Source organism: Hemiscyllium ocellatum, chromosome 47 (genome assembly GCF_020745735.1).
Source record: "Hemiscyllium ocellatum isolate sHemOce1 chromosome 47, sHemOce1.pat.X.cur, whole genome shotgun sequence".
Lineage (NCBI taxonomy): Eukaryota > Metazoa > Chordata > Chondrichthyes > Orectolobiformes > Hemiscylliidae > Hemiscyllium > Hemiscyllium ocellatum.
This window is the reverse complement of record NC_083447.1, coordinates 8,142,995-8,157,369: the sequence shown is the minus strand read 5'-3', so window position 1 is coordinate 8,157,369 and position 14,375 is coordinate 8,142,995. Positions and strand designations below refer to the sequence as shown.

The window sequence follows — 14,375 nt, the reverse complement described above, 5'->3', positions numbered from 1 at the left end:
GACCACCTATACCTTCTTCCAGATCATTTATGTATACTCAAAGCTACAACACAAGGAAATCTTTGTTCTAATGGAGTGAGCTGTTGCCCTGGGAGACAGCTGAGGGTGTTGCAGGACATGGTTCAGTATGGTATTCAAATTGGAACCACCTCAATAGCTGAAGAGGAAACATTTGTGGCCGTTACAGATAACGATGAGGGAAATGGTGACCAATTGGAGTGCCGCACCAAAGAGTTGGCCCAATCCATGAATCCCGACAGTGTGGAAGCAGGTCATTCAGCCCATTGAGTCCAGACTGACCCTCCAAAGAGCATCCCAACCAGACCCACCCCACCCCCTCCACCCTATCCTTGCATTCCCCACAGCTAATCCACTTAACCTACACATCCCCGGACACTACGGACAATTTAGCATGGCCAATCCACCCTAACCTGCACATCCCTGGGCACTATGGGACAATTTAGCACGGCCAATCCACCCTAACCTACACACCTTTGGACTGTGGGAGGAAACCGGAGCACCTGAAGGAAACCCAGGCAGACACAGGGAGAATGTACACAATCGCCTGAGACTGGAATCGAACCCAGGTCCCTGGGGCTATGTAGCAGCAGTGCCAACCCCTGAAGAAGGGGCTGAACATGCTGAGTTGTTGCATGATGCTCTGTCAGCCCAGGTGGATCCATCTTTCCCTGGGACTGCTGAGAGTCCAAAAGGTTAATGGGGTGGGGGGGACAGTTTGGAAATAATCTTTTCATGTTTATAGAACAGAATTGTTGATTTCAAAATCAAATTGTGCTGAAACAGTTTACGATTATTTTCTGTTACCTCCAGGCACTCATCCTGTGCTTGTGGTTTCACTGCTATCAGGTGATGCTGGAAATCCAGTTGGCGCTCATCCAATAGGAAGTGGCATCTGATTGGCCTGGGCTGACTTTATGGGCTGATTGAGTCAATTTGCTGTATATAAAGAGACCGACTGGTGGGCAGTGAAGTGTTCTGAAGTCTGCCTTCTTGGGTGTCAGAGTTTATAGCTTGTATTTAAAGTCTTTCCCCCTCCCATCTCAGAAAGATGAGCAAAGCTGCTTTGAAGTAGGTGTCTTATTCTTGTTTGCTTTTCCAACTTTGTAAAATGTAGTTTTAAAGACTACAGGATGTGGCTGACCACTGTCGCTGCGCAACTGTGTTTCACTTTGCTGGTCTATTTTTAAGCTGCTACTCCCTGTAATCTGTTTGGTCTATTTGACTTGTGAGGCATGATATCCCTCTCAAAAGGGGTCTGTCTTTCTTAAGATAGTGAAAAGTTTGTGTGGTTTTTCTGTTACCAGGAAACATTCTTAGTATTTTCTTGTGTCTTGTTTTTCAACTCCAATTTGGCTTGTTTTCCACCAGGGTGTATCTTATTCAAAACTGCACTCTTGAGTGTTACTTTTGGAGCATTTTAATTATGTTTGGTTTCGGAGAAGAAATATTTAATGAGTTTTTAGATGCAAAGCCAACTTTTTTTAACTTGTGTTCAAAATGTTAACTTGCGCTCTCTCTCCCCCCCAATTTGTATAAAGTGAGCCTCCCAATTACAGAATTAAATTGTTGTTTTTTGAAATCAGGCTGACCAGCTTTACTACTCAAACTATGTTTAAAACAATGACCTCTTCTAACACATGCAACAGAAATGATTAGTTGTACAGTGTGGAAACAGACCCCTAAGTCCAACTTGTCATTGCTGGCTGGATATCCTAAATTCATCCAGTCCCATTAGCCCCATATCCCTCTAACCCCTTCCTATTTATACACCCATCCCAATGCTTTTATATGTTGTAATTGTACCAGCCTCCTCCATGGGTGGTATGCTGGCTCAGTGGTTAGCACTGCTGCCTCAGTGCCAGGGACCCAGGTTCGATTCCAGCCTCTGTCTGTGAAAAGTTCTGGTTTCCTCCCATGAGCCAAAGATGTGCAGGTTAGGGTGGATTGGCCATGCTAATTTGCTGTGTTCAGGGACCTGTAGGTTAGGTGCATCATTCAGGGGAATGAGTTTGGGTGGGTTCCTCTTCGGAGGATTGGTGTAGACTTGTTGGGCCAAAGGGCCTGTTCCCACACTGTAGGGATTCTATGAAAACCTTTCTCTGACAGATTGCACCACTCTTCCCATGAAAGATTGCTGCTTTGGGGCCTTTTAAATCTTTCCTCTCTCTCCTTTAAACCTATACCCTATTGTTTTGGACTCCCTAACTCTGAGTAAAAAGACCTTGATCATTTACCCTATCCGTGCCCCTCATGATTTTATAAACCTCTAAGGTCACTCCTCAGCCTCTGACGCTCCTGGGAAAACAGCGCCAGCCTGATCAGCCTCTCCCTGTAGCTCACACCCTCTAACCCTGGCAACATCCTCGTAAATCTTTTCTGAACCCTTTCAGCTTTTGCAACACCCCTCCTAAAGCAGGGAGACATGAATTGAGAGCAGTATTCCAAAAGTGGCCACATATCTGCAACTCCCAGTTGCATGATGTAGTAATACGGGTAACTTGCTGAAATATTATTTGTAGTATGTTTCACGCCCACTCCAACATAGTTGTCTTGAGTCAGTGTTCAACTGTCCTGTGTAGTTGTCAGTTGCTTGGGAGCTTGCTTTTTAGCTTCAAGAGCAAGAGTGATGTTGGGAATCACTGAGTGCAGTTCCAACAACACTTGAAGCTTTATCATCCAGGACAAAGCAACCTGTTGTGACTGGCACCACATCCTCAGTAGCAGCAGTGTGTACCATCCACACGACGCACTGCAGAGGTTCACCAAGCCTCCATTAGACAGCACCTTCCAAACTCTCGGTCACTTCCATCGAGAAGGACAAGGAAATGCTACCATCTGAAGATCCTGCTCCGAGCCACCCATCATCCTGACTCAGAATCCCTATATTCTGGGGAGAGGCTATTCAGCCCATTGAGTCTGCATTGACCCTCTGTCCCAATCCCTGTAACCCCATGGATACCCCACTTAGCACATCCCTGAACACTATGGGGAAATTTAGCATGGCCAATCCACCCTAACCTACACATCTTTGGACTGTGGGAGGAAGCCCACACGGACATGGGGAGAACATGCACCCTCCATGCAGACAGTCAGGCTGGAACTCTATTACTATTTGTTCAATGTCAAAATTCTGGAACTCTGTCTAACGAACAGCATTGTGGGTGTCCCTACACCCCAAGGAGTTCAGTGGCTCAAGAAGGTGGCTGATTGCTATTTTTCTCAAAGATACTAAGTGTTATCCTCACCAGTGATGCTCATAATGCCAGGAGCCTTTGTTTTAAAAGCCCAAAAATGTGTTTTTTTTTCTCTTGTATCCTAATTTACACCAAGTTCCATTCCCCTCTCGTATCCTCCACACACTGGCTCGTGGTGCACAATGCCTTCTTATTTTTTTAAGAAGTTCTCCCCCTCTTTTTCAAACTGTATCATGGCATCACTACTTCCCTTCTCCAGAGATGCCAGCTAGTGACCATCTCCAACAAGAGACATTCTAATCACTGCCCTGGCTGTTACCATCACTGAATCACCCACCATTCTGGGGGTTACCATTGACCACAAACTCACCTGGACTCGCCACCTAAACAAAAGCAGGTCAGAGGCAAGGAATCCTTCGGCAAGTAACTCCCCTCCTGACTCCCTGTCACCATCAACAAGGCACAAGTCAGGAGTGTGATGGAATACTCCCCACTTGCCCTGGATGGAGGCAGCTCCAACAACACTCAAGAAGCTCAACACCATCCAGGACACTGCATCTACTCCCCCCACCTTTCAGTAGCACCATGTAGAATACAGCTGTATTCCTGATGAAGGGCTTTTGCCCAAAACGTCGATTTTCCTGCTCCTCTGATGCTGCCTGAACTGCTGTGCTTTTCCAGCACCACTCTAACCTGGACTGATTTCCAGCATCTGCAGTCATTGTTTTTACCTAGTAGTGCCATGTACCAGATTCACTGCAGAAATTTACCCAAGACCTCTACCATCCTGAAGGACCTGGAGAGCAGATACATGGGAGCATTAGCACCTTTAAGTTCTCCTCCAAAGCACTCGCCACCCTGACTTGGAAATATATCACCATTCCTTCACCATTGCTGGGTCCAAAACCTGGAATTCCCTACCTAATGGCATTGAGTCTACCTACAGTGGTTCAAGAAGGCAGCTCACCACTTTCTCAAAGAGCAGCTAGGAATGGGTAAGACCAGCCAGCAACACCCAAGCCCCACAAGTAAATTTTAAAAGAAAAGCGCTCAAATCCTTTGGAGATCTTTGCTCCTCTAATTCTAGTCTTTTGGGAGCATGCCTGAATTTAATCATGCCATCACTGGTGCCTGAGCTTTCAGCTGGCCGGACTCTCTATGGTCTAGGATTTCTCTTGAAAGTACTGTCTTTTTAAGATAGTCCCTTTTTAAAACCACATCTATGACTAAACATTTTGGTCATCTGCTCTAATATTATTGTGGGTGTTTAATTTTGTTTCTTTTAATGCATGTGAGTGGCTAATCACTAGTCAGACATGAGCTATTGCTGTAAATTGTGGTGGAGAGGGAACCTTTCAGATTTGAGGGCCAAAGGTATTGGTACTAATAATGGAACAGAAAAGGTGTGATTAGGGTTTTGATTAAAACTGTGGAGCTCTTTAATGCCCATGTCGTCATCCCACCAAAATCCAACTGGAAAGTTGCATTGGTCTTGCCAATATTCTCTGCATCCCAACAATTTAAGATGCCTGTGACCCTAAAATGACTCTGAAACATAGAACGTTACAGTGCAGTACAGGCCCTTTGGCCCTCAAAGTTACATCGACCTGTCATACCCATCTGAAGCCCATCTAACCTACACTCGTCCATGACCAGGTAAGGATGACCATTTCCTTCCCTAAAGGACATTTCATGAACTAGATGGGCTTTTCCACAACAATTGACCATAGATTCATGTTTATCGTTAGACTCTTAATTCCATAAAGTTATTGAAATTCAAATTCCGCCATCTGCCATGGTGGGGTTTGAACCCAGGTCTCCAGAGCATTATCTGGGTCTCTGGATTAACACTCCAGCAATAATACCAGTAGGCCATTGCTTCCCCAATTTACATTATAGGACCTGGCAGTCAAAGAAAAGAGCCTTGCTCTTGTGTATAGTGCTTTCTATGTCCTCTGGCCACCTCACTGGGCTTTACAGCTAATTAAACAAATATCTTTGTATCCACTGTTATAGCGTACAAAATGTTTCATACAGTAAGCTCCCACAAATTGTCAGGGGATAATGACCAATTCCTTGTGTAATCTGGGCTGAAATGGCCACATTCTCAGGGAGAACTCCCTTTCGAAATAGTGCTGTGGGACGTCTTTCCCCACATGCCTGATTTAAAACCTCGTTGAAAGACGGTGACTCCAACAGTGTGGCACTCCCTCTGTACTGCCCTGGGAATATCAGCCTTGTTATGGTCCTCACTTGCTGGGGTGGCAGTGAAGCCCTGGCCCATTATCACTCGGGTGAAACGACTATCCACTGAACCACAGCTGAACAGCAACATAAGTTGTTATAGTTCCCTGACATGATCTACTTATTTAAAATTTATGTGGATATAAACTAGTAAACATTTGAAGTAGACACTTCGGGTGGGTGAGCTATTACGTTCAGATTCTTGACTAAACTGTAACTTTGTTCCATCTTTAGTTCTGTAGCTCTCACCTAACGAAACTATTTATTCTCAAATATTCAGTAACCCTCTCTCTGCTTTTTTTTTTTGCTAACCACATTTTGGAAGCTGTCGTCATGGTGCATTATTTTCTGTGTCTCTTTCTGTCTCTTTTTTTTTATAGAAAGGTTTCTAAACATTGAGGCCTTTTAGTTAAACAAACAAACTGCCAGTCAGTCAAGCTGTGTACGTTAGTAATTATTGGAACACAGAAAATTGCCTGCAGGCTGGGCGAGGCTTTAACTGTGACTTTCTTTTTAAAAAGAACATCACAAAAAAGAAACCGTTGATTTGCTTTTTATTTAAAAAAAAATCTGAAGATTGACAACTTTTTATTGTGGGAAATAGATTGACTGACTACATTTTTTTAATTAATAAATATGTCTGACTGCATTTTGAGCATGAGATGTACAAGACTGCCATTCCTTATCTCTAAAATCCGACACGTGAATAGATGGGGCACATGGGTGGCCCAGTGGTTAACACTGGGCCAGGGACCTGGATTTGATTCCACTCTTGGGCAACTGTTAGTGTGAAGTTTGCATGTTCTCCCTGTTTCCTCTTCCAGAGATGTGGATTGGCCATGCTAAATTGATCATAATGTCCAGGGATGTGCAAGCTAGGTGGCTTAGCCATGGGAAATACAGGGTTATAGGAATGGGTGGGTCTTGATGGGATGCTCTTCAGTGTGGACTCGATGGGCTGAATGGCCTGCTTCCACACTATATAGGAATTCGATGACATGTAGTTCCCTTCCTTTAGAGAAGACACAGAGGAGGTCAAATCATGACTTTGAGTTCTTTGAGGGGGTCTGGGAGAAATGGATGGAATTAAGGGTTTTAGAACTTCCTGCAGTGATGAACCACATCAAAGGGTTTGACTGTACTCCATTGAGACAACATGCAGTTAGTCTTTTGAGTTAGAAATGTCTTTAATTGCCGTCTTCTTGTTTTTGCAGCAAACATAAAGACTCCATCTTCAGTGCAGGTGAGTGTTAATGTTACTACTTTAGTCATCTTATGGCTGTAGGGAATTAAATTGACTGTATTAAAAGTAATCTTTCTAGCAGAGTCAGTACCAGTTATAAAGGTGATATGAGATTTTTTTCTCTCTGTATCATCTGGATCTGAATACAGTATCAGCCTGAAAATATAAGTGCTCAACTCCCAAAAAACAGCCAGTTACAATCTCCGAGTAACTTACAGTGCAAGAGGCCTTTGGGATCACAGCCCACATTGGCACCCTGGAGGGACTGGAGTGTACCTTCAACATAGGAACAGGAGTAGGCCATTCAGCCCCTCAATCCTACATGACAAGTCAATCAGGTCATGACCTATCTGTGACCTAGCTCCATATACCAGATCAGTGGTGCTGGAAGAGCACAGCAGTTCAGGCAGCATCCAACGAGCAGCGAAATTGACGTTTCGGGTAAAAGCCCTTCATCAGGAATAAAGGCAGTGAGCCTGAAGCGTGGAGAGATAAGCTAGAGGAGGGTGGGGGTGGGGAGAGAGTAGCATAGTATCTCTCCACGCTTCAGGCTCACTGCCTTTATTCCTGATGAAGGGCTTTTGCCCGAAACATCAATTTCGCTGCTCGTTGGATGCTGCCTGAACTGCTGTGCTCTTCCAGCACCACTGATCCAGAATCTGGTTTCCAGGCATCTGCAGTCATTGTTTTTAGCTCCATATACCCTCTATTGCCTTTTAATACCCTGTGGGGGGGAGGGGGAGGAATACCCTAACATTTGATTTAAAAATAACAATTAATCTATCACCCATTGGCAGAAGGTCATTCCAAACGTCTTCTGCCTGACTGTGTGGCAATGTTCCCTGCTATAGGAAAGATGTTGTTAAATCTTCTCTGAATCATTTCAAGTTTACAATGATATTGCTGAGGCTGAACAGGTTGGGGTTTTCCCTGGAGCATCTGGGTGATCTGACAGAAGTTTATAAAATCATGAGGGACATGGATAGGATATAGTCAGGTCTTTTTCACAAGGTAGGGGAGTCCAAAACTATAGGGTGAGAGGGTAAAGATACAAAAGAGACCTAAGGGGCAACTTTTTCTCAGGGTAATACATGTATGCAATGAGCTGCCAGAGGAAGTGGAGGCTGGTACAATTACAACATTTAAGAGGCATCTGGATGGGTATGTGAATAGGGAGGGTTTGGAGGGATATGGGCTGAGTGCTGGAAAATGGGACTGGATTAATTTTGATTTGGAGATGCCAGTGTTGGACTGGGGTGGACAAAGTTAAAAATCACACAACACCAGGTTATAGTCCAACAGGTTTATTTGGAAGCACTAACTTTCGGAGTGCCACTCCTTCATCAGGTGGTTGTGGAGCAGAAGATCATAAGATACAGAATTTATATCAAAAGTTTAGTGTGGTGCAACTCAAATGACGTATTGAAAAAGACTTGGATTGTTAAGTCTCTCAGCTTTTAGAATGGCTTCAGTTCTTTCATATGAAAACCCGGAACTTTTTAAAAACTTCATTCTCAAATGAACTTTAACAATATCGGTGCTGACGTGGCACCTAATGCATTGAGGGTGAGGTTAAAATCTGTCTGTGTCCCAATATTCAGCCTAAATCTATCCCTAAAGGAATTTATAGAATCTTGCATGGATTAATGCAGTTTTTGGGCAAAATAAAATGTAATTCTGCAAGTAAACTTCACCCCACAAACTTGAGAGTAAAGGGGTGGAAGTCTGGGGGGGGGGGTGGTGTGTGGTGCATGAGACAGGGTCTGAGTGTAGTGCATTGGGGTCACCTGTAGTGTGACATGAACCCCCAGCTTCTGGTTGAGGCCATTCCCAGGGGGTACCTGACTTGGCTATCAGCCTCTGCTCGGCCACTTGATGGTATTGCCTGTCCTGAGGTCGGCTTTGGAGGGTGGTCACCTGAAGATTGAATGTCCCAGACCGCTGAAGTGTTCCCCAACTGTAGTCACATCACACAGACTAAACCTTTGCTATAAATTCTGCATCTTACAATCTACTCTGTGACCACTTGATGAAGGAGCAACACTCTGAAAGTTAGTGCTTCCAAATAAACCTCTTGGACTATAATCTGGTGTTGTCATTTTTGTTTTAACTTCGATTAATCTTGGATATCTGGTTGGCACGAACGAGTTGATACAATGGGTCAGTTTCTGTACTGTACAACTCTGACTCTAAATCTCTCCCTTGACCTAGACTCCTGGACTAGTGAAGTCTGTTCCCCTCTGTGAAAGCAGATTTAATTGCATAGCTGTTTTATTTTCCAAACGTATCTGTATTAGATATGGCTGTGCGAACGTGGGACTAATTTCCAAAGTGCTCGACCAACGACACTGTTTTTTAAAAGAACCATTTTTATGCGGACATGGATGTCTCTAAGCCGGATGCCATCCAGCTGCAGTTCATGAATATTGGATGAAATGAGTTGTTGATTTAATGCATATCCCTTCAATAGGAAGTCAGCTACCCAGTGGAGTGGTTGAAGCTTGACCTGATTTGTCTCTGCCCCTCCCTGTGACAAAGGCATGATCCCCTCATTGATTTTTTTTTTTAACATAGCATTAAAACACTCGTCATTAATTTTCCCATCCACTGGCTACCGTCTCTGGAAAGACAAACATTGAACACCAACCATAACTTGATAGACCGTTATTGCTTGAACACAACTGCTTCTAAGCTGCACTTCACATACAATCTCTTACGAAAAGAAAATGCTTTTTTTTTGTCAATGTCATTGAAGATTGGTTGGCTTTAATCATCTTTGAGTACATGTAAGGGAACTTGAGCAAGGGTCCTCCTGTGGTGCAGTAGTAGTGTCCCTACCCCTGGACTGGAAGGGCCCAGAATCCCCACACCTGCTCCAGAGGTGTGTAATAACATCGCTGAACAGGTTGATTTAAGAAAAACGGGCTAGTTTTCTTTTAGAAAAGCAAGCTTGAGCACTGAATATTAGATAAAGGGGTGGTTGCTCTGGTGCAGTGGTAGTGTCACTACATCTGAATCAGGAGGCCCAGGCTCAAGTCGCACTTGCTCCCCAGATGTGTCTGTAATAGAACATAGAAAAATACAGCACAGTACAGGCCCTTCGGCCCTCGATGTTGCGCCGATCCAAGCCCACCTAACCTACACTAGCCCACTTTCCTCCATATGCCTATCCAATGCCCATTTAAATGCCCATAAAGAGGGAGTCCACCACTGTTACTGGCAGGGCATTCCATGAACTCTCAACCCGCTGAGTAAAGAATCTACCCCTAACATCTGTCCTATACCTACCACCCCTTAATTTAAAGCTATGCCCCCTCGTAATATCTGACTCCATACGTGGAAAAAGGTTCTCATGGTCAACCCTATCTAAACCCCTAATCATCTTGTACATCTCTATCAAGTCAACTCTAAACCTTCTTTTCTCCAATGAAAACAGCCCCAAGTGCCTCAGCCTTTCCTCATACGATCTTCCTACCATAGGAATATTGCTAAACAAGTTGTTGTTTCTATACTTAGAAAATCTCCGTGAGGAGTAAGACGAAACAAGCCAAACTCTAAATGAAGAAAAGTTAGGTGTCTTTGCCTTTCTCCATCCAATTGGCTTAGAAGTAAAAATTTAAGTACAACGGTTATTAATACATTTACTGGTAAATATACTGGTGTAGCTGTACACATGTCTCTCTTTAGGACATCAGCTACGTGCTTTTAAGCTTGAGAGATCTGGGAGTGCAGGTCCATTGTACCCTGAAGGTGGCTGCACAGGTGGATAGAGTGGCCGAGAAGGCTTGCCTTCATTGGACGGGGTATTGAGTATAAGAGCTGGCTGGTCATGTTAAAATTGTACAAGACTTTGGTTCTGCCGCATTTAGAATACTGAGTACCGTTCTGGTTGCCACACGACCAAAAGGATGTGGACGCTTTGGAGAGGGTGCAGAGAAGGCTTGAGGATGTTGCCTGGTATGGGAGGTGCTCGCTATGAAGAGGTTGAGCAGGTTAGGATTCCTTTTCATTAGAAAAAAGGAGATCAGGGCGGGGGAAGAAACCTGATTGAGGTTTACAAAATAATGACGTGTAGAAAGAGAAGCTTTTTTTCCCAGGGTGAAGGATTCAATAACGAGAGGTCATGTTTTCAAGGTGAGAAGTTTAAGGGGGTACACATGGCAAGTACTTCACACAGAGGGTGGGAGGTGCCTGGAACACGTTGCCAGCAGAGGCAGGCATGGGAGATTCATTTAAGATCTGTCTGGACAGATGCATGAGTAGGTGGGGAGCAGAGGGGTACAGATGCTTAGGAACTGGGCAACAGGTTTAGTCAGTGGATTTGGAAAGGCTCAGGCTTGGAGGGCCGGTTCCTGGGCTGTAAATTTTCTTTGGTCGTTATTTAAGACACTGCGCTAATTTTGTTTAACTGACTTACTTTGGCTGTTGATCATTACTGGATAGCATTGGCTTTGACAGGAGTGTTGTCCCATCATTTCTACATCAGAACTGCATTTTAAACTGAACTGCTGAATACAGGCAAACAAGAACTGACTCTATCTGAACCCTAATTCTCTGCACAAATCTTTCTGAAGTGCACCATACACTGTGGAATTTTTCTTTATAAATTCACAGGATGAGGGTGTCACTGGCTAGGCCCAGCATTTATTGTCCAGAGGGCAGTTAAGAGTCCACCCCATTGCTGTGGGTCTGGAGTCACATGTAGACTAGATTCCCTACAGTGTGGAAACAACAGGCCCTCAGCCCAACCAGTCCACACTGACCCTCTGAAGAATAACGCACCCAGAACCATTTCCCTCTGACTAATGCATCTAGCACTATGGGCAATTTAGCATGGCCGATTCACCTGAACCTGCACATCTTTGGACTGTGGGAGGAAACCGGAGCACCCGGAGAGAATGTGAAAACTCCACACACAATCGCCTGAGGCTGGAATTGAACCTGGGACCCTAGTGCTGAGGCAGCAGTGCTAACCACTAAGCCACCATGCCATCCCGTGCCTTCTGTCGGCCAGATGAGAAGAATGGCAGCTTCCTTCCTTAAAGGGGGTTAGTGACACAGATGGGATTTTCCCGACAACCGACCATGGACCCATGGTTATCATTAGACTCTTAATTCCAGATTTTCTCTTTATTGAATTCAAATTCCAGCATCCTGCCATGGTGGGATTCAAACCCAGGTTCCCAGAACATTACCGAAGAAGGGCTTGTGCCCGAAACGTCGATTCTCCTGTTCCTCGGATGCTGCCTGACCTGCTGCGTTTTTCCAGCAACACATTTTCAGCTCTGATCTCCAGCATCTGCAGACCTCACTTTCTCCCCAGAACATTATCCAGGTCAATGCTCCAGCAATAACACCATTAGGCCATGGCCCCTCCATGTTAACATTTCAACTGAGTTGTTTTTGCAATTACGAACATTCCAAAGCACGTGTGTGTGTCACTTTCTTCCAAAGCCTAGTAGCATACAAGGCAGAGAGAAAAAAAACATGTGCTTTTGTGTTCCCATAGCTTGTTTTCTCTGGAACAGGGGACTAGGTGCTGTAGTTTAAGGAGAGGCCATTCCACATCAGTCGTGGCTGATTGGGAGACTCTCCCACACTCATTCTCTGCTGTGGAGATGCAGCTTGATAACCAAGTGGTTTGGGTGGGACCTGAACCTGAAACGTTTGGTTCACAAGGCTTCCCAAAGAGCACTGCAGTCAATGAAATGCTTTTTGAAAGTCTCCATGTCTGTGTTAGGTCTATACTAGATCCAATAGGATCATTTTAACTTGACTGAAAGCAACCTGGTCAGATATGCTATGACACCTCTCCAGGGCTGGTGAGACTTGAACCAGGTCTTTTGGAGGTCAGACTCCCTCTCTACCATTTGCTCTAAGCTGCTGCCTCTAACTGGTGATTTGTGAAACTGTACCTCTTTGACCAAGAGCTTAGATGAAGAACAGAACAGAAAGAAGGAAAACAAAAACTTCTCATTGAAGCCTGTGGACTGGTGCTATTGAACTATGTTTCCCCAGAGTTTTCCTTTCACCTATAACGCCCATTGTTTTGAGTTTACAAAGGGGGTTAGTTCCAACTAGTAGTTGGGAGTTCACTTTTGTTTACTTGTGGCTAGAACTTATTTGCAATGGTTTAGTAGGTCATAACAGGAATCAGTGTTTATACGCTTTGATTAAATCTTTGATTTTCAGTGACAGCCCTAGGAAGAGTGGGGCTTGTCTCAGCTCACTTTCCCAAATGGGGTGTGGCCGTACACCAAGAACAGTGGGTTCTCCTGTCACTTCAGACAAAATTCAGCTTAAATGAAACAGTTACAATCCAGGCTGATGTCTCCCGTGACATTGGACCACACCTTGATTTGCATATCTAATTGCAAGCACAGCATGTGAAATTCGTTTTGAAGGGACAGAGACGTTGTTTTTCTGGTGTATTCCCTCGTCCTAAATATGCTTGACTTTCTCCTCTCCCTCAAATGTTGCAGTCACTCAATAGAGCCACGTGGAGGTGTTTCTGGTCAAGTTGTTTGACCCTGTGTCTTGGGGCCCCAGCTTACAAGCTCTGAGGTTGGATTTTTCAGGCCATCTTTGTCAATGTTTTGGGATATCTAGAGGTGCAAGTTCTTCTGATCTGAAGGGCACAGCCTAGAGTGTCTAAAAGGCCCCCTCCAAACTGTATGACTGACCTGGTCAAGCTGAAATTCTGCTGGACATGTCCTTGATACCTGGCATGCAGCATCTTGCCAGAACATGCTGCTGATGGGGACTTTTATCTGGTGGCCAGGTAATATTACAAACATATATTGTAAAATATGTTAATGATATAGAAGATGGTATCAGCAATAACATTAGCAAATTTGCTGATGATACAAAGCTGGGTGGCAGGGTGAAATGTGATGAGGATGTTAGGAGATTACAGGTGTGACCTGGACAAGTTAGGCGAGTGGGCAGATGCATGGCAGATGCAGTTTAATGTAGATAAATGTATGGTTATCCACTTTGGTGGCAAGAACAGGAAGGCAGATTACTACCTCAATGGAATCAATTTAGGTAAAGGGGCAGTACAGAGATCTGGGTGTTCTTGTACACCAGTCAATGAAGGCAAGCATGCAGGTACAGCAGGTAGTGAAGAAGGCTAATAGCATGCTGGCCTTCATAACAAGAGGAAATTGAATATAGAATCAGAGGTTCTTCTGCAGCTGTACAGGGCCCTGGTGAGACCACACCTGAGTACTGTGTGCAGTTCTGGTCTCCATATTTGAGGAAAGACATTCTGGCTATTGAGGGAGTGCAGCGTAGGTTCACGAGGTCAATTCCTGGAATGGAGGGATTACCTTACACTGAAAGACTGAATCGACTGGGCTTGTATACCCTTGAGTTTAGAAGACTGAGAGGGATCTGATTGAGACGTATAAGATCATTCCTGATGAAGGGCTTTTGCCCAAAATGTCGAATTTCCTGTTCCTTGGATGCTGCCTGACCTGCTGCACTTTAACCAGCAACACATTTTCAGCACATATAAGATTATGAAAGGATTGGACACTCTGGAGGCAGGAAACATGTTCCCGCTGATGGGTGAGTGCCGAACCAGAGGACACAGCTTAAAAATACAGGGTAGACCATTTAGGACAGAGATGAGGAGAAACTTCTTCACCCAGAGAGTGGTGGCTGTGTGG

The 14,375-nt window shown here is 44.5% G+C and overlaps 1 protein-coding gene across 1 annotated transcript in view; it reads left to right on the top strand.

Annotated features, from left to right (window-relative positions):
* The first annotated feature begins 971 nt into the window (after nt 1-971).
* Nucleotides 972-14,375, top strand: part of eml2 (EMAP like 2) — a 67,781-nt gene continuing 54,377 nt past the window's right edge. The window contains exons 1-2 of the mRNA XM_060856164.1: nt 972-1,089; nt 6,674-6,702. Of these exons, the coding sequence (XP_060712147.1) occupies nt 1,070-1,089; nt 6,674-6,702 (49 nt within the window). The 5' untranslated portion in view covers nt 972-1,069. The remainder of the gene's footprint in view (nt 1,090-6,673; nt 6,703-14,375) is intronic.